Genomic DNA, 25,694 nt, shown 5'->3' with positions numbered 1-25,694 from the left:
GTCTCACTGCTTTGCTTTATCTTGGTCCAGGTCTCAGTTGTAAATGAGAACTTGTTCTCAACTGACCTCCCTGGTTAAATAAAGGAGAAATAAAACATACCTTTGTGTGTCTTAATCACACAGTTAAATCCTCAGACCAGCTGTGCATATAGTTGATTTAAGTCAAACACATCGGGTTGGTCTATATATGAAGAAAAAATAACGTTTTGAACATTTAGACCAATTGATTGGTCGAAAGAACAGACGACTTTCGGTCGACCAAGGAGGCAAATTATGTCAAGATATACCAAAATAGCCATTGGTGAACAGGGTACAGAGCATTAGTGTGTTCTGAGGGAGAACTTGAGATACTAACAAATGGAAAACTAGTCTGTCACTCAGGAAAAAATGATGTATCAATTCAACAAATAGGCATACTATTACAAATAAATGGTATTAAATGGTAAGCCACACTGTACAAACCTGCATTCAATATCATCCAACTTCAGCCCAACAGAGGTCACTGTACAGTCAGTCCACTGTCAGACGAGTAGCAGGCTGTAGTATCTCGTCTTGCTTTCTCTCTAATAGTGTAAAGATCTGACTCACTGTTGCTGGTCACAGTCCAGCCTCTCCTCTTCTTTCACCTTGTCCTTCTCCTATTCCTCCTGTCAGTTCTTCTCTCTACAGCACACTACACCACGATCCTCAGCTTGCCTGCCTGGCTGGCCCTACAAACAGTGACTTCATTGTGTCCTTTATACCAAACAGATTGCTGCTCCCCCCTTCCTCCTGTTCTCCTCCACCCTGCCCGACAGACCTCCACATATCCTCCTGTTCTCCTCCACCCTGCCCTACAGACCTCCACATATCCTCCTGTTCTCCTCCACCATGCCCTACAGACCTCCACATATCCTCCTGTTCTCCTCCACCCTACAGACCTCCACATATCCTCCTGTTCTCCTCCACCCTGCCCTACAGACCTCCACATATCCTCCTGTTCTCCTCCACCATGCCCTACAGACCTCCACATATCCTCCTGTTCTCCTCCACCCTACAGACCTCCACATATCCTCCTGTTCTCCTCCACCCTGCCCTACAGACCTCCACATATCCTCCTGTTCTCCTCCACCCTACAGACCTCCACATATCCTCCACCCTACAGACCTCCACATATCCTCCTGTTCTCCTCCACCCTGCCCTACAGACCTCCACATATCCTCCTGTTCTCCTCCACCCTGCCCTACAGACCTCCACATATCCTCCACCCTACAGACATCCACATATCCTCCTGTTCTCCTCCACCCTGCCCTACAGACCTCCACATATCCTCCACCCTACAGACCTCCACATATCCTCCTGTTCTCCTCCACCCTGCCCTACAGACCTCCACATATCCTCCTGTTCTCCTCCACCCTGCCCTACAGACCTCCACATATCCTCCTGTTCTCCTCCACCCTACAGACCTCCACATATCCTCCTGTTCTCCTCCACCCTACAGACCTCCACATATCCTCCTGTTCTCCTCCAGCCTACAGACCTCCACATATCCTCCTGTTCTCCTCCACCCTGCCCTACAGACCTCCACATATCCTCCTGTTCTCCTCCACCCTACAGACCTCCACATATCCTCCACCCTACAGACCTCCACATATCCTCCTGTTCTCCTCCACCCTACAGACCTCCACATATCCTCCTGTTCTCCTCTACCCTACAGACCTCCACATATCCTCCTGTTCTCCTCCACCCTACAGACCTCCACATATCCTCCTGTTCTCCTCCACCCTGCCCTACAGACCTCCACATATCCTCGTGTAAAAACAGTAGAATCCGTACCAGACGGACTTTCACTAGCAACCGGTCAGAGCAGGATGTTAGTAAGACTGTGGTAACTTACGTGACTGATCAGAGGTGTTCCTCACCAGTCACTGCTCTGTCACCGTGAGCGATTCTACTGTGGCATCACATATTCCTCCAAACATGGGCCAAGTCCTCTGAGACACATATCTGAGATGACTCTACAGTGGATTCTAGATGTTATACTGTCCTCTGAGACACATATGAGATGACTCTGCAGTAGATACTAGATGTTATACTGTCCTCTGAGACACATATCTGAGGACAGAGATCACTGACCTAAACAGCTTCTGGACATCAGGACAGAGATCACTGACCTAAACAGCTTCTGGACATCAGAACAGAGATCACTGACCTAAACAGCTTCTGGACATCAGAACAGAGATCACTGACCTAAACAGCTTCTGGACATCAGAACAGAGATCACTGACCTAAACAGCTTCTGGAAATCCGAACAGAGATCACTGACCTAAACAGCTTCTGGACATCAGAACAGAGATCACTGACCTAAACAGCTTCTTCACAGGGGCGGGCCACTGATTGAGCAGAGCCCTCCCTACCTTATGAAAACCCAAATCTCTCATTTGGAAGCTAAAATTACATTTAATCTCTTCACCAATAATTTCATATTCAAACATTTAAATTGAACAACAATTCCATGTGAATCCGATAACTACAATGTGCAGACTTTCCACTGTAGAGTTTATGTCATCTTATCATTGATGAGAATGTCTCAGATGACAACCGAACTGACATCATATTCATTAAGTACCACTGCATATGTTCAATTGTTCGGATTACCAGAATATAGTTCATTTCCCCCCACCTTCTGATGTTCCCAGAATCTCTGTTAACCAAGAGTTTTTCAAATGTATCCTCAGTAGGGCAAAGAGAGGAAAGGGGGGGGGGGGGGGGGGGGTATTCATGACTGTCATAAACCTACCCCCAACGTCATGACAGGACCAACACTTTACATGTTGAGTTTATATTTTTGTTCAGTGTATCTACCCACTGAAGACCTGTAAACAAACAAACAAACAAACAAACAAGACACACAGACACACACAGACAGACAGACAGACAGACAGACAGACAGACAGACAGACAGACAGACAGACAGACAGACAGACGTAGCATCTATCTACCCACTGAAGACCTGTAAACACAGAGAGATAGAGAGAGGGAGAGAGAGAGAAAGAGAGAGAGGGAGATGTAGCATCTATCTACCCACTGAAGAGGCTCAGCATCAACAACACACAGAAAGAAGGAAGCAGCCAACTGTCCTCTGGTCTGCATTCAGGACATATGAGTCACTATAATGTGTTCTCATCTATGAAATGACTCATTCAGCAGCATAGTTCCTCAACCTCTCACAACAACCCCCAGCCCCTCTACCTCTCACAACAACCCCCAGCCCCTCTACCTCTCACAACAACCCCCAGCCCCTCTACCTCTCACAACAACCCCCAGCCCCTCTACCTCTCACAACAACCCCCAGCCCCTCAACCTCTCACAACAACCCCCAGCCCCTCAACCTCTCACAACAACCCCCAGCCCCTCAACCTCTCACAACAACCCCCAGTCCCTCAACCTCTCACAACAACACCCAGTCCCTCAACCTCTCACAACAACACCCAGTCCCTCAACCTCTCACAACAACACCCAGTCCCTCAACCTCTCACAACAACACCCAGTCCCTCAACCTCTCACAACAACCCCCAGTCCCTCAACCTCTCACAACAACCCCCAGCCCCCCAACCTCTCACAACAACCCCCCATCTCCTCACAACAACCTCCCATCTCCTCACAACAACCTCCCATCTCCTCACAACAACCTCCCATCTCCTCACAACAACCTCCCATCTCCTCACAACAACCTCCCATCTCCTCACAACAACCTCCCATCTCCTCACAACAACCTCCCATCTCCTCACAACAACCTCCCATCTCCTCACAACAACCCCCCATCTCCTCAACCTCTCACAACAACCCCCAGCCCCTCAACCTCTCACAACAACCCCCAGCCCCTCAACCTCTCACAACAACCCCCAGCCCCTCAACCTCTCACAACAACCCCCAGCCCCTCAACCTCTCACAACAACCCCCAGCCCCTCAACCTCTCACAACAACCCCCAGCCCCTCAACCTCTCACAACAACCCCCAGCCCCTCAACCTCTCACAACAACCCCCAGCCCCTCAACCTCTCACAACAACCCCCAGCCCCTCAACCTCTCACAACAACCCCCAGCCCCTCAACCTCTCACAACAACCCCCAGCCCCTCAACCTCTCACAACAACCCCCCATCAACACAAGGTCCCTCCTCTCCTTCCTGTCTCTGAAACACACCGTCCCCTCCTCTCTTTCCTGTCTCTGAAACACACTGTCCCTCCTCTCCTTCCTGTCTCTGAAACACACCGTCCCCTCCTTTCCTTCCTGTCGCTGAAGCACACTGTCCCTCCTCTCCTTCCTGTCTCTGAAACACACTGTCCCTCCTCTCCTTCCTGTCTCTGAAACACACTGACCCTCCTCTCCTTCCTGTCTCTGAAACACACTGACCCTCCTCTCCTTCCTGTCACTGAAACACACTGTCCCCTCCTCTCCGTCCTGTCTCTGAAACACACTAATGATCCACCTTAATAGTCATATTAAAGCTGCATCCTGATACAGCCGACCCACTGATACAGCCGACCCACTGAACTGATACAGCCGACCCACTGATACAGCCGACCCACTGATCCAGCCGACCCACTGAACTGATACAGCCGACCCACTGATACAGCCGACCCACTGATACAGCCGACCCACTGATACAGTCGACCCACTGATACAGCCGACCCACTGATACAGCCGACCCACTGAACTGATACAGCCGACCCACTGATACAGCCGACCCACTGATACAGCCGACCCACTGATACAGTCGACCCACTGAACTGATACAGCCGACCCACTGAACTGATACAGTCAACACACTGATACAGCCGACCCACTGATACAGCCGACCCACTGATACAGCCGACCCACTGAACTGACACAGCCGACCCACTGAACTGATACAGCCGACCCACTGAACTGATACAGTCGACACACTGATACAGCCGACCCACTGATACAGCCGACCCACTGATACAGCCGACCCACTGATACAGCCGACCCACTGATACAGCCGACCCACTGATACAGCCGACCCACTGATACAGCCGACCCACTGATACAGCCGACCCACTGATACAGCCGACCCACTGATACAACCGACCCACTGAACTGATACAGCCGACCCACTGATACAGCCGACCCACTGATACAGTCGACCCACTGATACAGCCGACCCACTGATACAGCCGACCCACTGAACTGATACAGCCGACCCACTGAACTGATACAGCCGACCCACTGAACTGATACAGCCGACCCACTGAACTGATACAGCCGACCCACTGATACAGCCGACCCACTGATACAGCCGACCCACTGATACAGTCGACCCACTGATACAGCCGACCCACTGAACTGATACAGTCGACACACTGATACAGCCGACCCACTGAACTGATACAGCCGACCCACTGAACTGATACGGCCGACCCACTGAACTGATACGGCCGACCCACTGAACTGATACGGCCGACCCACTGAACTGATACGGCCGACCCACTGAACTGATACGGCCGACCCACTGAACTGATACGGCCGACCCACTGAACTGACACGGCCGACCAACTGAACTGACACGGCCGACCAACTGAACTGACACGGCCGACCCACTGAACTGACACGGCCGACCCACTGAACTGATCCAGCCGACCCACTCATACAGCCGACCCACTGAACTGATACAGCCGACCCACTGATACAGTCAACACACTGATACAGCCGACCCACTGAACTGATACAGCCGACCCACTGAACTGATACAGTCGACACACTGATACAGCCGACCCACTGATCCAGCCGACCCACTGAACTGATCCAGCCGACCCACTGAACTGATCCAGCCGACCCACTGAACTGATCCAGCCGACCCACTGAACTGATACAGCCGACCCACTGAACTGATACAGCCGACCCACTGAACTGATACAGCCGACCCACTCATACGGCCGACCCACTGAACTGATACGGCCGACCCACTGAACTGACACGGCCGACCCACTGAACTGACACGGCCGACCCACTGAACTGACACGGCCGACCCACTGAACTGACACGGCCGACCCACTGAACTGACACGGCCGACCCACTGAACTGACACGGCCGACCCACTGAACTGACACGGCCGACCCACTGAACTGATACGGCCGACCCACTGAACTGATACGGCCGACCCACTGAACTGATACGGCCGACCCACTGAACTGATACGGCCGACCCACTGAACTGATACGGCCGACCCACTGAACTGATACGGCCGACCCACTGAACTGACACGGCCGACCCACTGAACTGACACGGCCGACCCACTGAACTGACACGGCCGACCCACTGAACTGACACGGCCGACCCACTGAACTGACACGGCCGACCCACTGAACTGACACGGCCGACCCACTGAACTGACACGGCCGACCCACTGAACTGATACGGCCGACCCACTGAACTGATACGGCCGACCCACTGAACTGATACGGCCGACCAACTGAACTGATACGGCCGACCCACTGAACTGATACGGCCGACCCACTGAACTGACACGGCCGACCCACTGAACTGACACGGCCGACCCACTGAACTGACACGGCCGACCCACTGAACTGATACGGCCGACCCACTGAACTGACACGGCCGACCCACTGAACTGACACGGCCGACCAACTGAACTGACACGGCCGACCCACTGAACTGACACGGCCGACCCACTGAACTGATACGGCCGACCCACTGAACTGATACGGCCGACCCACTGAACTGACACGGCCGACCCACTGAACTGATACGGCCGACCCACTGAACTGATACGGCCGACCAACTGAACTGATACGGCCGACCCACTGAACTGATACGGCCGACCAACTGAACTGATACGGCCGACCAACTGAACTGATACGGCCGACCCACTGATATTCAACCGTTGATCTTCACTGTCAAAGAAGAGCAACTAAACAGACAGGTCTTTTTCCAGAGACTCCTGGGAGAATTCCTCCAACTAAACAGACAGGTCTTTCTCCAGAGACAACTAGGAGAATTCCTCCAACTAAACAGACAGGTATTTCTCCAGAGACTCCTGGGAGAATTCCTCCAACTAAACAGACAGGTCTTTCTCCAGAGACTCCTAGGAGAATTCCTCCAACTAAACAGACAGGTCTTTTTCCAGAGACTCCTAGTAGAATTCCTCCAACTAAACAGACAGGTCTTTCTCCAGAGACTCCTGGGAGAATTCCTCCAACTAAACAGACAGGTCTTTCTCCAGAGACAACTAGGAGAATTCCTCCAACTAAACAGACAGGTCTTTCTCCAGAGACTCCTGGGAGAATTCCTCCAACTAAACAGACGGGTCTTTCTCCAGAGACTCCTGGGAGAATTCCTCCAACTAAACAGACGGGTCTTTCTCCAGAGACTCCTGGGAGAATTCCTCCAACTAAACAGACAGGTCTTTCTCCAGAGACTCTTTGGAGAATTCCTCCAACTAAACAGACAGGTCTTTCTCCAGAGACTCCTGGGAGAATTCCTCCAACTAAACAGACAGGTCTTTCTCCAGAGACTCCTTGGAGAATTCCTCCAACTAAACAGACAGGTCTTTCTCCAGAGACTCCTGGGAGAATTCCTCCAACTAAACAGACAGGTCTTTCTCCAGAGACTACTGGGAGAATTCCTCCAACTAAACAGACAGGTCTTTCTCCAGAGACATCTAGGAGAATTCCTCCAACTAAACAGACAGGTCTTTCTCCAGAGACAACTAGGATAATTCCTCCAACTAAACAGACAGGTCTTTCTCCAGAGACTCCTGGGAGAATTCCTCCATAATATCAGATTGGCGGAGCAGGAAATGACACCATAATGGAATGAGGATCACCAGAACTTTAATTTGACCGTGTCACCGACGAGCCAGTGACCACAGATATGTAATCATGTGTGTACGGGTGTGTGTCCACTGACCTGGTAGGGCTGGTATGCTCCGTGGTCAGACAGGAAGTCCAGTTGTCTGTCAGAGAAGAACTCTACAGCCGTGATGGAACCCAGAGTAGCCTTCCCCACCAGAGGTCTGAACGTCTGAAACAACAAAAACACTAACCGTTAGAGCCTTCAACGTCTTCTCTTTTCCAACTCTCATCTGTACAAATAATTCCCACGTGTTTCCTAGAGGGTGGAGGGAAAACAGGCAGAATCTCACCAGCACTGAAGGTCTGAAACATTAAGATTTAAAACATTTAGTCAGGGGAAAACGTCTGCACAATTAACAACTGTTTGGAGGGAGGAATAATAATAATAATGATAATGATTTTAATAATGATGATGATTTTAATAATGATAATGATGGTGATTTTAATAATGATAATAATAAATAATCATATGTTGATAATGATGTTGATAATGATGGTAATGATGATAATAATGATTATGATGATGATTTTAATAATGATAATGATGATGATTTTAATAATGATAATGATGATTTTAATAATGATAATAATAAATAATAATATGTTGATAATGATGTTGATAATGATGTTGATAATGATGGTAATGATGATAATAATGATTATGATGATGATGATGGAAGTCATAGACAGAAACAGACAACTAAAGAGAGGAACACTGCTGCAGAGAGCTGCTGCTATCAGACAGTTCAAAGGCAGCCTGTCACTCTGATGTGCCTCTTCCTCCTCTCTTCTCCCTCTCTTCACCCCCGCTGATCACCCATCTCTGATGTCAATGTCTATCAGCCTCCCTGCAGGGCTCAACTCTCTCATCTTCCATCTCACTCCATCTCACTGCTGCAGCAACACACACAGTCACACAGGCACACAGCCACTCAGATGCATTCCAACAGCTACAGTACAGGAACAGACCATCACATGGCCTGGGTGTGAGTCTGAGTAGGGAGGATTCTGTCAGAGCAGGGTACAGGAACAGACCATGACGTGGCCTGGGTGCAAGTCTGAGTAGGGAGGATTCTGTCAGAGCAGGGTATAGGAACAGACCATCACGTGGCCTGGGTGTGAGTCTGAGTAGGGAGGATTCTGTCAGAGCAGGGTACAGGAACAGACCATGACGTGGCCTGGGTGTGAGTCTGAGTAGGGAGGATTCTGTCAGAGCAGGGTACGGGAACAGACCATCACGTGGCCTGGGTGTGAGTCTGAGTAGGGAGGATTCTGTCAGAGTAGTGTATAGGAACAGACCATCACGTGGCCTGGGTGTGAGTCTGAGTAGGGAGGATTCTGTCAGAGTAGGGTACAGGAACAGACCATGACGTGGCCTGGGTGTGAGTCTGAGTAGGGAGGATTCTGTCAGAGCAGGGTATGGGAACAGACCATCACGTGGCCTGGGTGTGAGTCTGAGTAGGGAGGATTCTGTCAGAGCAGGGCTCTGCAGGGCTCAGAGCAGGGCACAGAGCAGGGCTCAGAGCAGGGCACAGGGCATGGCACAGAGTTCAGAGCAGGGCACAGGGCACAGAGCATGGCACGGGGCAGGGCACAGGGCAGGGCTCAGAGTTCAGAGCAGGGCACAGGGCATGGCACAGAGTTCAGAGCAGGGCACAGGGCAGGGCACAGGGCATGGCACAGAGCAGGGCACAGAGCAGGGCATAGGGCAGGGCTCAGAGCAGGGCACAGAGTTCAGAGCAGGGCACAGGGCAGGGCACAGAGTTCAGAGCAGGGCACAGAGCAGGGCTCAGGGCAGGGCACACGGCAGGGCACAGGGCAGGGCACAGGGCAGGCCAGATTACAGAGTTTTTGTATCATCAGACCGTCACTAAGTGAGTAAACACGGTCTGGTAGGTGACTGGGGTGCCGTGGGAATAGGGTGCCATGTAGTGCACTACACAGGGAGTAGGGTGCCATGTAGTGCACTACACAGGGAATAGGGTGCCATGTAGTGCACTACATAGGGAATAGGGTGCCATTTGTTAGACAGTCAGGGTTGTGTGTCAACAGTCCCTAATCGGAGGAGTTGAAACGAGGCTACAGCTGCTGTCCAACCAACCCTGTGGTACACTGCACTGCAGGCAGGAGCTCCATCTGACTGTCCTAGGGCAGATAAATATAGAAACTCACACAGACAGAGAGACAGAGAGAGAGCCAGACACAGCGAGAGAGAGAGAGCGAGAGAGAGCGAGAGCGAGACACAGCCAGAGAGAGAGAGAGAGCGAGACACAGCCAGAGAGAGAGAGAGAGCGAGACACAGCCAGAGAGAGAGAGAGAGCGAGACACAGCCAGAGAGAGAGAGAGAGCGAGACACAGCCAGAGAGAGAGAGAGAGCGAGACACAGCCAGAGAGAGAGAGAGAGCGAGACACAGCCAGAGAGAGAGAGAGAGCGAGACACAGCCAGAGAGAGAGAGAGAGAGCGAGACACAGCCAGAGAGAGAGAGAGAGAGCGAGACACAGCCAGAGAGAGAGAGAGAGAGCGAGACACAGCCAGAGAGAGAGAGAGAGCGAGACACAGCCAGAGAGAGAGAGAGACAGTATATTTGACCTCTCAGCTTCCCTATCAAATCTAAAAATCTCAAATAGAAAACCGAAGAAAATTAACAATAATGACAAATGGTTTGATGAAGAATGCAAAAATCTAAGAAAGAAATTGAGAAACCTGTCCAACCAAAAACATAGAGACCCGGAAAACCTGAGTCTACGCCTTCACTATGGTGAATCACTAAAACAATACAGAAATACACTACGGAAAAAGAAGGAACAGCATGTCAGAAATCAGCTCAATGCAATTGAAGAATCCATAGACTCTAACCACTTCTGGGAAAATTGGAAAACACTAAACAAACAACAACAAGAAGAATTATCTATCCAAAATGGAGATGTATGGGTAAACCACTTCTCCAATCTTTTTGGCTCTATAACAAAGAATAAAGAGCAAAAACATATACATGATCAAATACAGATCTTAGAATCATCTATTAAAGACTACCAGAACCCACTGGATTATCCAATTACATTGAATGAGTTACAGGACAAAATAAAAACCCTCCAACCCAAAAAGGCCTGTGGTGTTGATGGTATCCTCAATGAAATGATCAAATATACAGACAACAAATTCCAATTGGCTATACTAAAACTCTTTAACATCATACTTAGCTCTGGCATCTTCCCCAATATTTGGAACCAAGGACTGATCACCCCAATCCACAAAAGTGGAGACAAATTTGACCCCAATAACTACCGTGGAATATGTGTCAACAGTAACCTTGGGAAAATCCTCTGCATTATTATTAACAGCAGACTCGTACATTTCCTCAATGAAAACAATGTACTGAGCAAATGTCAAATTGGCTTTTTACCAAATTACCGTACAACAGACCATGTATTCACCCTGCACACCCTAATTGACAACCAAACAAACCAAAACAAAGGCAAAGTCTTCTCATGCTTTGTTGATTTCAAAAAAGCCTTCGACTCAATCTGGCATGAGGGTCTGCTATACAAACTGATGGAAAGTGGTGTTGGGGGTAAAACATACGACATTATAAAATCCATGTACACAAACAACAAGTGTGCGGTTAAAATTGGCAAAAAACACACACATTTCTTCACACAGGGTCGTGGGGTTAGACAGGGATGCAGTTTAAGCCCCACCCTCTTCAACATATATATCAACGAATTGGCGCGGGCACTAGAAAAGTCTGCAGCACCCGGCCTCCCCCTGCTAGAATCCGAAGTCAAATGTCTGCTGTTTGCCGATGATCTGGTGCTTCTGTCACCAACCAAGGAGGGCCTACAGCAGCACCTAGATCTTATGCACAGATTCTGTCAGACCTGGGCCCTGACAGTAAATCTCAGTAAGACCAAAATAATGGTGTTCCAAAAAAGGTCCAGTCACCAGGACCACAAATACAAATTCAATCTAGACACTGTTGCCCTAGAGCACACAAAAAACTATACATACCTTGGCCTAAACATCAGCGCCACAGGTAACTTCCACAAAGCTGTGAACGATCTGAGAGACAAGGCAAGAAGGGCATTCTATGCCATCAAAAGAAACATAAATTTCAACATACCAATTAGGATTTGGCTAAAAATACTTGAATCAGTCATAGAGCCCATTGCCCTTTATGGTTGTGAGGTCTGGGGTCCGCTCACCAACCAAGACTTCACAAAATGGGACAAACACCAAATTGAGACTCTGCACGCAGAATTCTGCAAAAATATCCTCCGTGTACAACGTAGAACACCAAATAATGCATGCAGAGCAGAATTAGGCCGATACCCACTAATTATCAAAATCCAGAAAAGAGCCGTTAAATTCTACAACCACCTAAAAGGAAGTGATTCACAAACCTTCCATAACAAAGCCATCACCTACAGAGAGATGAACCTGGAGAAGAGTCCCCTAAGCAAGCTGGTCCTGGGGCTCTGTTCACAAACACAAACACACCCTACAGAGCCCCAGGACAACAGCACAATTAGACCCAACCAAATCATGAGAAAACAAAAAGATAATTACTTGACACATTGGAAAGAATTAACAAAAAAACAGAGCAAACTAGAATGCTATTTGGCCCTAAACAGAGAGTACACAGCGGCAGAATACCTGACCACTGTGACTGACCCAAAATTAAGGAAAGCTTTGACTATGTACAGACTCAGTGAGCATAGCCTTGCTATTGAGAAAGGCCGCCGTAGGCAGACATGGCTCTCAAGAGAAGACAGGCTATGTGCTCACTGCCCACAAAATGAGGTGGAAACTGAGCTGCACTTCCTAACCTCCTGCCCAATGTATGACCATATTAGAGAGACATATTTCCCTCAGATTACACAGATCCACAAAGAATTCGAAAACAAATCCAAATTTGAAAAACTCCCATATCTACTGGGTGAAATTCCACAGTGTGCCATCACAGCAGCAAGATTTGTGACCTGTTGCCACGAGAAAAGGGCAACCAGTGAAGAACACACACCATTGTAAATACAACCCATATTTATGCTTATTTATTTTATCTTGTGTCCTTTAACCATTTGTACATTGTTAAAACACTGTATATATATATATATAATATGACATTTGTAATGTCTTTACTGTTTTGAAACCTCTGTATGTGTAATGTTTACTGTTAATTTTTGTTGTTTTTCACTTTGTATGTTGTCTACCTCACTTGCTTTGGCAATGTTAACACGTTTCCCATGCCAATAAAGCCCTTGAATTGAATTGAATTGAATTGAATTGAGAGAGCGAGACACAGCCAGAGAGAGAGAGAGAGCGAGACACAGCCAGAGAGAGAGAGAGAGCGAGACACAGCCAGAGAGAGAGAGAGAGCAAGACACAGCCAGAGAGAGAGAGAGAGCGAGACACAGCCAGAGAGAGAGAGAGAGCGAGACACAGCCAGAGAGAGAGAGAGAGCGAGACACAGCCAGAGAGAGAGAGAGAGCGAGACACAGCCAGAGAGAGAGAGAGAGCGAGACACAGCCAGAGAGAGAGAGAGAGCGAGACACAGCCAGAGAGAGAGAGAGAGCGAGACACAGCCAGAGAGAGAGAGAGAGCGAGACACAGCCAGAGAGAGAGAGAGCGAGACACAGCCAGAGAGAGAGAGAGCGAGACACAGCCAGAGAGAGAGAGAGCGAGACACAGCCAGAGAGAGAGAGCGCGAGACACAGCCAGAGAGAGAGAGAGCGAGACACAGCCAGAGAGAGAGAGAGCGAGACACAGCCAGAGAGAGAGAGAGAGCGAGACACAGCCAGAGAGAGAGAGAGAGCGAGACACAGCCAGAGAGAGAGAGAGAGCGAGACACAGCCAGAGAGAGAGAGAGAGCGAGACACAGCCAGAGAGAGAGAGAGAGCGAGACACAGCCAGAGAGAGAGAGAGAGCGAGACACAGCCAGAGAGAGAGAGAGAGCGAGACACAGCCAGAGAGAGAGAGAGAGCGAGACACAGCCAGAGAGAGAGAGAGAGCGAGACACAGCCAGAGAGAGAGAGAGCGAGACACAGCCAGAGAGAGAGAGAGCGAGACACAGCCAGAGAGAGAGAGAGCGAGACACAGCCAGAGAGAGAGCGAGCGAGACACAGCCAGAGAGAGAGAGAGCGAGACACAGCCAGAGAGAGAGAGAGCGAGACACAGCCAGAGAGAGAGAGAGCGAGACACAGCCAGAGAGAGAGAGAGAGCGAGACACAGCCAGAGAGAGAGAGAGAGCGAGACACAGCCAGAGAGAGAGAGAGAGCGAGACACAGCCAGAGAGAGAGAGAGAGCGAGACACAGCCAGAGAGAGAGAGAGCGAGACACAGCCAGAGAGAGAGAGAGCGAGACACAGCCAGAGAGAGAGAGAGCGACACACAGCCAGAGAGAGAGAGAGCGAGACACAGCCAGAGAGAGAGAGAGCGAGACACAGCCAGAGAGAGAGAGAGCGAGACACAGCCAGAGAGAGAGAGCGAGACACAGCCAGAGAGAGAGAGCGAGACACAGCCAGAGAGAGAGAGCGAGACACAGCCAGAGAGAGAGAGCGAGACACAGCCAGAGAGAGAGAGCGAGACACAGCCAGAGAGAGAGAGCCACAGCCAGAGAGAGCGAGCGAGAGAGAGAGAGAGCGAGACACAGCCAGAGAGAGAGAGAGCGAGAGAGAGAGAGAGAGAGAGCGAGAGAGAGAGAGAGAGAGAGCGAGAGAGAGAGAGAGAGAGAGCGAGAGAGAGAGAGAGAGAGAGAGCGAGAGAGAGCGAGAGAGAGCGAGAGAGCGAGAGCGAGAGAGAGAGAGAGACAGCCAGAGAGAGCGAGAGCGAGAGAGAGAGAGAGCGAGAGAGCGAGAGAGAGAGAGACAGGTAGAGAGAGACAGGTAGAGAGAGAGACAGCTAGAGACAGAGACAGCTAGAGACAGAGACAGCTAGAGACAGACAGTACAGTGGCAGAAAACCTGACCATTGTGTGTAATTGTCATTTCAAGTTAAAGTGTACTGTTAGCTAGCTAACACTACATGTATGATCTGTGCAGTAATATTATTTGTATCTCAGAGCCATTTGCATTGCTAGTTATAGTCTAATGTTAGCTAGCTACCATTGAACCTGGTTGGTTAGCTACCTGCAGATTCATGCAGGGTAGTAACGTTATGAGTTGGGATTATGGGTCATTGTTTAGCTAGCTAGCTACATGTCTAAACAAAAGACTCCACTATGCAGATTATCACTCTGGGACACACCCCACACACTGGGGGACACACCACACACACTGGGGAACACACCACACACACTCTGGGATACACCCCACACACTCTGGGATAAACCCCACACACCCTGGGATACACCCCACACACTGGGGGACACACCGCACACACTCTGGGACACACCCCACACACACACTCTGGGACACACCCCACACACTCTGGGATACACCCCACACACACACTCTGGGACACACACCCCACACACACTCTGGGACACACCCCACACACACTCTGGGACACACCCCACACACACACTCTGGGACACACCCCACACACACTCTGGGACACACCCCACACACACTCTGGGACACACCCCACACACACTCTGGGACACACCCCACACACACTCTGGGACACACCCCACACACACACTCTGGGACACACCCCACACACACACACACTGGGACACACCCCACACACACACACACTGGGACACACCCCACACACACACACACTGGGACACACCCCACACACACACACACTGGGACACACCCCACACACACACACACTGGGACACACCCCACACACACACACACTGGGACACACCCCACACACACACACACACTGGGACACACCACACACACACACACTGGGACACACCACACACACACACACTGGGACACACCACAAACACACACTCTGGGACACACCACAAACACACACTCTGGGACACACCACAAACACACACTCTGGGACACACCACAAACACACACTCTGGGACACACCACACACACACACTCTGGGACACACCACACACACACTCTGGGACACACCACACACACACACTCTGGGACACACCACACACACACTCTGGGACACACCACACACACAGACTCTGGGAAACACCACACACACACTCTGGGACACACCACACACACACTCTGGGACACACCACACACACACTCTGGGACACACCACACACACACTCTGGGACACACCACACACACACTCTGGGACACACCACACACACACACTCTGGGACACACCACACACACACACTCTGGGACACACCACACACACACACTCTGGGACACACCACACACACACTCTGGGACACACCACACACACACTCTGGGACACACCACACACACACTCTGGGACACACCACACACACACTCTGGGACACACCACACACACACTCTGGGACACACCACACACACACTCTGGGACACACCACACACACACTCTGGGACACACCACACACACACTCTGGGACACACCACACACACACTCTGGGACACACCACACACACACTCTGGGACACACCACACACACACTCTGGGACACACCACACACACACTCTGGGACACACCACACACACACTCTGGGACACACCACACACACACTCTGGGACACACCACACACACACTCTGGGACACACCACACACACACTCTGGGACACACCACACACACACTCTGGGACACACCACACACACTCTGGGACACACCACACACACTCTGGGACACACCACACTCAAGAACCACATCCAGATAACATTTACCAGCCTTTAGTCTTGAAATGTATAACCTGGTTTCCCACAGTAGTATAACCTGGTTTCCCACAGTAATATAACCTGGTTTCCCACAGTAATATAACCTGGTTTCCCACAGTAGTATAACCTGGTTTCCCACAGTAATATAACCTGGTTTCCCACAGTAATATAACCTGGTTTCCCACAGTAATATAACCTGGTTTCCCAGAGTAATATAAACTGGTTTCCCAGAGTAATATAAACTGGTTTCCCACAGTAATATAACCTGGTTTCCCATAGTAATATAACCTGGTTTCCCACAGTAGTATAACCTGGTTTCCCACAGTAGTATAACCTGGTTTCCCACAGTAGTATAACCTGGTTTCCCACAGTAATATAACCTGGTTTCCCAGAGTAATATAACCTGGTTTCCCACTGTAATATAACCTGGTTTCCCACAGTAGTATAACCTGGTTTCCCACAGTAGTATAACCTGGTTTCCCACAGTAGTATAACCTGGTTTCCCACAGTAATATAACCTGGTTTCCCACAGTAATATAACCTGGTTTCCCAGAGTAATATAACCTGGTTTCCCAGAGTAATATAACCTGGTTTCCCACAGTAATATAACCTGGTTTCCCAGAGTAATATAACCTGGTTTCCCACAGTAATATAACCTGGTTTCCCACAGTAATATAACCTGGTTTCCCACAGTAACATAACCTGTAATATAATCTGGTTTCCCACAGTAATATAACCTGGTTTCCCACAGTAATATAACCTGGTTTCCCACAGTAATATAACCTGGTTTCCCACAGTAATATAACCTGGTTTCCCACAGTAATATAACCTGGTTTCCCACAGTAATATAACCTGGTTTCCCACTAATATAACCTGGTTTCCCACTGTAATATAACCTGGTTTCCCACAGTAATATAACCTGGTTTCCCACAGTAATATAACCTGGTTTCCCACAGTAGTATAACCTGGTTTCCCACAGTAATATAACCTGGTTTCCCAGAGTAATATAACCTGGTTTCCCACTAATATAACCTGGTTTCCCACAGTAATATAACAGAGAAACAGCCCTGTATAACCTGGTTTCCCACAGTAATATAACCTGGTTTCCCACAGTAATATAACCTGGTTTCCCACAGTAATATAACCTGGTGTCCTACAGTAATATAACCTGGTTTCCCAGAGTAATATAACCTGGTTTCCCACAGTAATATAACCTGGTTTCCCACAGTGATATAACCTGGTTTCCCACAGTAATATAATCTGGTTTCCCACAGTAATATAACCTGGTTTCCCACAGTAATATAACAGAGAAACAGCCCTGTATAACCTGGTTTCCCACAGTAATATAACCTGGTTTCCCACAGTAATATAACCTGGTTTCCCACAGTAATATAACCTGGTTTCCCACAGTAATATAACCTGGTTTCCCAGAGTAATATAATCGGGTTTCCCACAGTAATATAATCTGGTTTCCCACAGTACTATAACCTGTAATATAACCTGGTTTCCCACAGTAATATAACCTGGTTTCCCAGAGTAATATAATCGGGTTTCCCACAGTAATATAACCTGGTTTCCCACAGTACTATAACCTGTAATATAACCTGGTTTCCCACAGTAATATAACAGAGAAACAGCCCAGTATAACCTGTTTCCTACAATAATATAACCTGGTTTCCCACAGTAATATAAACTGGTTTCCCACAGTAATATAACCTGTAATATAACCTGGTTTCCCACAGTAATATAAACTGGTTTCCCACAGTAATATAACCTGTAATATAACCTGGTTTCCCACAGTAATATAACAGAGAAACAGCCCAGTATAACCTGGTTTCCCACAGTGATACAACAGAGAAACAGCCTAGTAATGACCAAAGATACAGTATAAACACTGTTCAACCTCAGATGGCTCACGAGGCCTGGCTGATATAAAGAGAACACATCTGTGAGACAGAAATAACACTAATCTCTCACAGTCTTAAGTCACTTTTGAATACAAGACAACAAAATGGCCACTATAAATGCAAACTGTCAAAGCATATACTAACGAGCACTGATCCCTCTTGGTAAAACGGGATACAGCATGTGTCAGTTCCCGCTGGTTCCTCAATCTGCAGTCTCTCTCCCAAACATGCCTTTCTCATAAAGGCTGTATTGTTCGACTGAGACCAGAGCAAACATGTTTCAAATGAAAGGAAATTAGACGTTGACCGTCAAATGACCGTTTCTCCCCGTCCTGTAATAAGACACACAGTGGCCCACCCACAGACTCCATCCACCCACCCACCCAGACTACAGCCACCCACCCACCCACACAGACTTCAAAACAGACTCCAGCCACCCACCCACCCACACAGACTCCAGCCACCCACCCACCCACACAGACTCCAGCCACCCACCCACCCACACAGACTCCAGCCACCCACCCACCCACACAGACTCCACCCACCCACACACTCCACCCACCCACACACAGACTCCACCCACCCACACACAGACCCCACCCACCCACACACAGACTCCACCCACCCACACAGACTCCACCCACACACACAGACTCCACCCACACACACACACAGACTCCACCCACACACACACACAGACTCCACCCACACACACACAGACTCCACCCACACACAGACTCCACCCACACACACACACAGACTCCACACACACACAGACTCCACCCACACACACAGACTCCACCCACACACACACAGACTCCACCCAAACACACACAGACTCCACCCAAACACACACAGACTCCACCCAAACGCACACAGACTCCACCCAAACACACACAGACTCCACCCAAACACACACAGACTCCACCCAAACAGACACAGACTCCACCCAGCCAAGTCTCTGTGCGACCACATGGCAAGCGGTACCGATGGTGCAACAGGACCCTGCGGTACCCGGAACCAACGGGACCCTGCGGTACCCGGAACCAACGGGACCCTGCGGTACCCGGAACCAACGGGACCCTGCGGTACCCGGAACCAACGGGACCCTGCGGTACCCGGAACCAACGGGACCCTGCGGTACCGATGGTGCAACAGGACCCTGCTGTACCGGAACCAACAGGACCCTGCTGTACCGGAACCAACAGGACCCTGCGGTACCGGAACCAACAGGACCCTGCGGTACCGGAACCAACAGGACCCTGCGGTACCGGAACCAACAGGACACTGCGGTACCGGAACCAACAGGACCCTGCGGTACCGGAACCAACAGGACACTGCGGTACCGGAACCAACAGGACCCTGCGGTACCGGAACCAACAGGACACTGCGGTACCGAAACCAACAGGACCCTGCGGTACAGGAACCAACAGGACCCTGCGGTACCAGAACCAACAGGACCCTGCGGTACAGGAACCAACAGGACCCTGAACAGCTTATACACCCAAGCCATAAGACAGTTAAATAGTTAGTTAAATAGTTAACCAACTCTTTTGCCTCATCACATACCGATAACAAACAGTAGCAACAGTGTACTGTAACTATATTCCTAGTTATGTGTACATATCTACCTCAATTACCTGGTACCCCTGTACATATCTACCTCAATTACCTGGTACCCCTGTACATATCTACCTCAATTACCTGGTACCCCTGTACATATTTACCTCAATTACCTGGTACCCCTGTACATATCTACCCCAATTACCTGGTACCCCTGTACATATCTACCTCAATTACCTGGTACCCCTGTACATATCTACCTCAATTACCTGGTACCCCTGTACATATTTACCTCAATTACCTGGTACCCCTGTACATATCTACCTCAATTACCTGGTACCCCTGTACATATTTACCTCAATTACCTGGTACCCCTGTACATATCTACCCCAATTACCTGGTACCCCTGTACATATCTACCTCAATTACCTGGTACCCCTGTACATATCTACCTCAATTACCTGGTACCCCTGTACATATCTACCTCAATTACCTGGTACCCCTGTACACATCTACCTCAATTACCTGGTACCCCTGTACATATCTACCTCAATTACCTGGTACCCCTGTACACATCTACCTCAATTACCTGGTACCCCTGTACATATTTACCTCAATTACCTGGTACCCCTGTACATATTTACCTCAATTACCTGGTACCCCTGTACATATCTACCTCAATTACCTGGTACCCCTGTACATATTTACCTCAATTACCTGGTACCCCTGTACATATCTACCCCAATTACCTGGTACCCCTGTACACATCTACCTCAATTACCTGGTACCCCTGTACACATCTACCTCAATTACCTGGTACCCCTGTACATATTTACCTCAATTACCTGGTACCCCTGTACATATTTACCTCAATTACCTGGTACCCCTGTACACATCTACCTCAATTACCTGGTACCCCTGTACATATTTACCTCAATTACCTGGTACCCCTGTACATATCTACCTCAATTACCTGGTACCCCTGTACATATCTACCTCAATTACCTGGTACCCCTGTACATATTTACCTCAATTACCTGGTACCCCTGTACATATCTACCCCAATTACCTGGTACCCCTGTACACATCTACCTCAATTACCTGGTACCCCTGTATACATCTACCTCAATTACCTGGTACCCCTGTACACATCTACCTCAATTACCTGGTACCCCTGTACATATTTACCTCAATTACCTGGTACCCCTGTACACATCTACCTCAATTACCTGGTACCCCTGTACATATTTACCTCAATTACCTGGTACCCCTGTACATATCTACCTCAATTACCTGGTACCCCTGTACATATCTACCTCAATTACCTGGTACCCCTGTACATATTTACCTCAATTACCTGGTACCCCTGTACATATCTACCTCAATTACCTGGTACCCCTGTACATATCTACCTCAATTACCTGGTACCCCTGTACATATTTACCTCAATTACCTGGTACCCCTGTACATATCTACCCCAATTACCTGGTACCCCTGTACATATTTACCTCAATTACCTGGTACCCCTGTACATATCTACCCCAATTACCTGGTACCCCTGTACATATCTACCTCAATTACCTGGTACCCCTGTACATATTTACCTCAATTACCTGGTACCCCTGTACATATCTACCTCAATTACCTGGTACCCCTGTACATATCTACCTCAATTACCTGGTACCCCTGTACACATCTACCTCAATTACCTGGTACCCCTGTACATATCTACCTCAATTACCTGGTACCCCTGTACATATCTACCTCAATTACCTGGTACCCCTGTACATATCTACCTCAATTACCTGGTACCCCTGTACATATCTACCTCAATTACCTGGTACCCCTGTACATATCTACCTCAATTACCTGGTACCCCTGTACATATCTACCTCAATTACCTGGTACCCCTGTACATATCTACCTCAATTACCTGGTACCCCTGTACATATCTACCTCAATTACCTGGTACCCCTGTACATATTTACCTCAATTACCTGGTACCCCTGTACATATCTACCTCAATTACCTGGTACCCCTGTACATATCTACCCCAATTACCTGGTACCCCTGTACATATCTACCTCAATTACCTGGTACCCCTGTACACATCTACCTCAATTACCTGGTACCCCTGTACACATCTACCTCAATTACCTGGTACCCCTGTACACATCTACCTCAATTACCTGGTACCCCTGTACACATCTACCTCAATTACCTGGTACCCCTGTACACATCTACCTCAATTACCTGGTACCCCTGTACACATCTACCTCAATTACCTGGTACCCCTGTACACGTCTACCTCAATTACCTGGTACCCCTGTACATATCTACCTCAATTACTTCAATTACCTGGTACCAATGCACATTCACTAGGTACTGGAACTCCCTGTATATAGTCATTTTATTACCTGGTACTTCCTGTATATAGCCATGTTATTAAATGGTGCTTCCTGTATATAGCCATGTTATTACCTGGTACTTCCTGTATATAGCCATGTTATTACCTGGTACTTCCTGTATATAGCCATGTTATTAGCTGGTACTTCCTGTATGTAGCCATGCTATTACCTGGTACTCCCTGTATATAGCCATGTTATTACTACTCCCTGTATATAGCCATGTTATTACCAGGTACTTCCTGTATATAGCCATGTTATTACCAGGTACTTCCTGTATATAGCCATGATATTACCAGGTACTTCCTGTATATAGCCATGTTATTACTACTCCCTATATATAGCCATGTTATTACCAGGTACTTCCTGTATATAGCCATGTTATTACCAGGTACTTCCTGTATATAACCATGTTATTACCAGGTACTTCCTGTATATAGCCATGTTATTACTACTCCCTGTATATAGCCATGTTATTACCTGGTACTCCCTGTATATACCCATGTTATTACCTGGTACTTCCTGTATATAACCATGTTATTACCTGGTACTTCCTGTATATAGCCTTGTTATTACCAGGTACTTCCTGTATATAGCCATGTTATTACCAGGTACTTCCTGTATATAGCCATGTTATTACTACTTCTTGTATATAACCATGTTATTGCCTGGTACTTCCTGTATAGAGCCATGTTATTACCAGGTACTTCCTGTATATAGCCATGTTATTACTACTTCTTGTATATAACCATGTTATTGCCTGGTACTTCCTGTATAGAGCCATGTTATTACCAGGTACTTCCTGTATATAGCCATGTTATTATCTGACAGGGAGGGATCCCTCTGTGTCAACACTCAGCACTGTGACGGGGAGGGATCCCTCTGTGTCAACACTCAGCACTGTGACGGGGAGGGATCCCTCTGTGTCAACACTCAGCACTGTGACGGGGAGGGATCCCTCTGTGTCAACACCTTGCACCTTACCTTGCAGAGCGGGTAGCAGCCCTAAACATCAGCCTTCCCCTTCCCTGTCCGTTACCTTGCAGAGCGGGTAGCAGCCCTAAACATCGGCCTTCCCTGTCCGTTACCTTGCAGAGCGGGTAGCAGCCCTAAACATCAGCCTTCCCTGTCCGTTACCTTGCAGAGCGGGTAGCAGCCCTAAACATCGGCCTTCCCTGTCCGTTCCCTTGCAGAGCGGGTAGCAGCCCTAAACATCAGCCTTCCCTGTCCGTTACCTTGCAGAGCGGGTAGCAGCCCTAAACATCGGCCTTCCCTGTCCGTTCCCTTGCAGAGCGGGTAGCAGCCCTAAACATCCGCCTTCCCTGTCCGTTACCTTGCAGAGCGGGTAGCAGCCCTAAACATCAGCCTTCCCCTTCCCTGTCCGTTCCCTTGCAGAGCAGGTAGCAGCCCTAAACATCAGCCTTCCCTGTCCGTTACCTTGCAGAGCGGGAAGCAGCCCTAAACATCAGCCTCCCCTTCCCTGTCCGTTACCTTGCAGAGCGGGTAGCAGCCCTAAACATCAGCCTTCCCCTTCCCTGTCTGTTCCCTTGCAGAGCGGGTAGCAGCCCTAAACATCAGCCTTCCCCTTCCCTGTCTGTTCCCTTGCAGAGCGGGTAGCAGCCCTAAACATCAGCCTTCCCCTTCCCTGTCTGTTCCCTTGCAGAGCGGGTAGCAGCCCTAAACATCGGCCTAACCTGTCCGTTCCCTTGCAGAGCGGGTAGCAGCCCTAAACATCAGCCTTCCCTGTCCGTTCCCTTGCAGAGCGGGCAGCAGCCATAAACATTAGCCTTCCCTGTCCGTTACCTTGCAGAGCGGGCAGCAGCCATAAACATCAGCCTTCCCTGTCCGTTACCTTGCAGAGCGGGTAGCAGCCCTAAACATCAGCCTTCCCTGTCCGTTCCCTTGCAGAGCGGGTAGCAGCCCTAAACATCATCCTTCCCTGTCCGTTCCCTTGCAGAGCGGGTAGCAGCCCTAAACATCAGCCTTCCCTGTCCGTTACCTTGCAGAGCGGGTAGCAGCCATAAACATCGGCCTTCCCTGTCCGTTACCTTGCAGAGCGGGTAGCAGCTCTAAACATCGGCCTTCCCTGTCCGTTACCTTGCAGAGCGGGTAGCAGCCCTAAACATCATCCTTCCCTGTCCGTTCCCTTGCAGAGCGGGCAGCAGCCATAACTCAACAGTAAATATTTGATAAGGCTGAGTGCACTGGAATGCAAAGGAGTGGGCTGCAGCTCATGCAGAGCTAAGTAGTGTGTGTGTGTGTGTGTGTGTCGAGGCTTCATCATCCTGTGAAAGGTTCCGACAGCCGGGGGGGGAACAGAACGCTGCTATCTGATGAAGGTCACAGTGGAACACAGACACACACAATCGGTCTCTCCCTACAGCACAGACACACACACAATCAGTCTCTCCCTACAGCACACAATCAGTCTCTCCCTACAGCACACAATCAGTCTCTCCCTACAGCACACAATCAGTCTCTCCCTACAGCACACAATCAGTCTCTCCCTACAGCACACAATCAGTCTCTCCCTACAGCACACAATCAGTCTCGCCCTACAGCACACAATCAGTCTCGCCCTACAGCACACAATCAGTCTCTCCCTACAGCACACAATCAGTCTCTCCCTACAGCACACAATCAGTCTCTCCCTACAGCACACAATCAGTCTCTCCCTACAGCACACAATCAGTCTCGCCCTACAGCACACAATCAGTCTCGCCCTACAGCACACAATCAGTCTCGCCCTACAGCACACAATCAGTCTCGCCCTACAGCACACAATCAGTCTCGCCCTACAGCACACAATCAGTCTCTCCCTACAGCACACAATCAGTCTCTCCCTACAGCACACAATCAGTCTCTCCCTACAGCACACAATCAGTCTCTCCCTACAGCACACAATCAGTCTCTCCCTACAGCACACAGACACTTACAGTCTCTCCCTACAGCACAGACACACACAATCAGTCTCTCCCTACAGCACACAGACACACACAATCAGTCTCTCCTTACAGCACACAGACACACACAATCAGTCTCTCCCTACAGCACAGACAGACCTCTACATGACCAGTCAAGCTGTCAGTATGCAGCTCTATATTCCAGTCCTCTACATGACTAGCCAAGCTGTCAGTGTGCAGCTCTATATTCCAGTCCTCTACATGACCAGCCAAGCTGTCAGT

General features: G+C 49.2%; 1 protein-coding gene across 9 annotated transcripts in view; it reads right to left on the bottom strand.

The window, feature by feature from the left end:
* LOC110512159 (probable JmjC domain-containing histone demethylation protein 2C) overlaps positions 1 to 25,694 on the bottom strand; it is a 268,260-nt gene that overhangs the window by 146,561 nt on the left and 96,005 nt on the right. For all 9 annotated transcript variants that reach the window (XM_036959745.1, XM_036959751.1, XM_036959750.1 and 6 more), the window contains exon 3: positions 7,931 to 8,044. In XM_036959745.1, coding sequence (XP_036815640.1) covers positions 7,931 to 8,044 — 114 coding nt within the window. The remainder of the gene's footprint in view (positions 1 to 7,930; positions 8,045 to 25,694) is intronic.

The sequence above is a fragment of the Oncorhynchus mykiss genome, chromosome 23 (genome assembly GCF_013265735.2).
Source record: "Oncorhynchus mykiss isolate Arlee chromosome 23, USDA_OmykA_1.1, whole genome shotgun sequence".
NCBI classification, from domain to species: Eukaryota; Metazoa; Chordata; class Actinopteri; order Salmoniformes; family Salmonidae; genus Oncorhynchus; species Oncorhynchus mykiss.
This window is presented reverse-complemented; position numbering and strand designations above follow the sequence as displayed.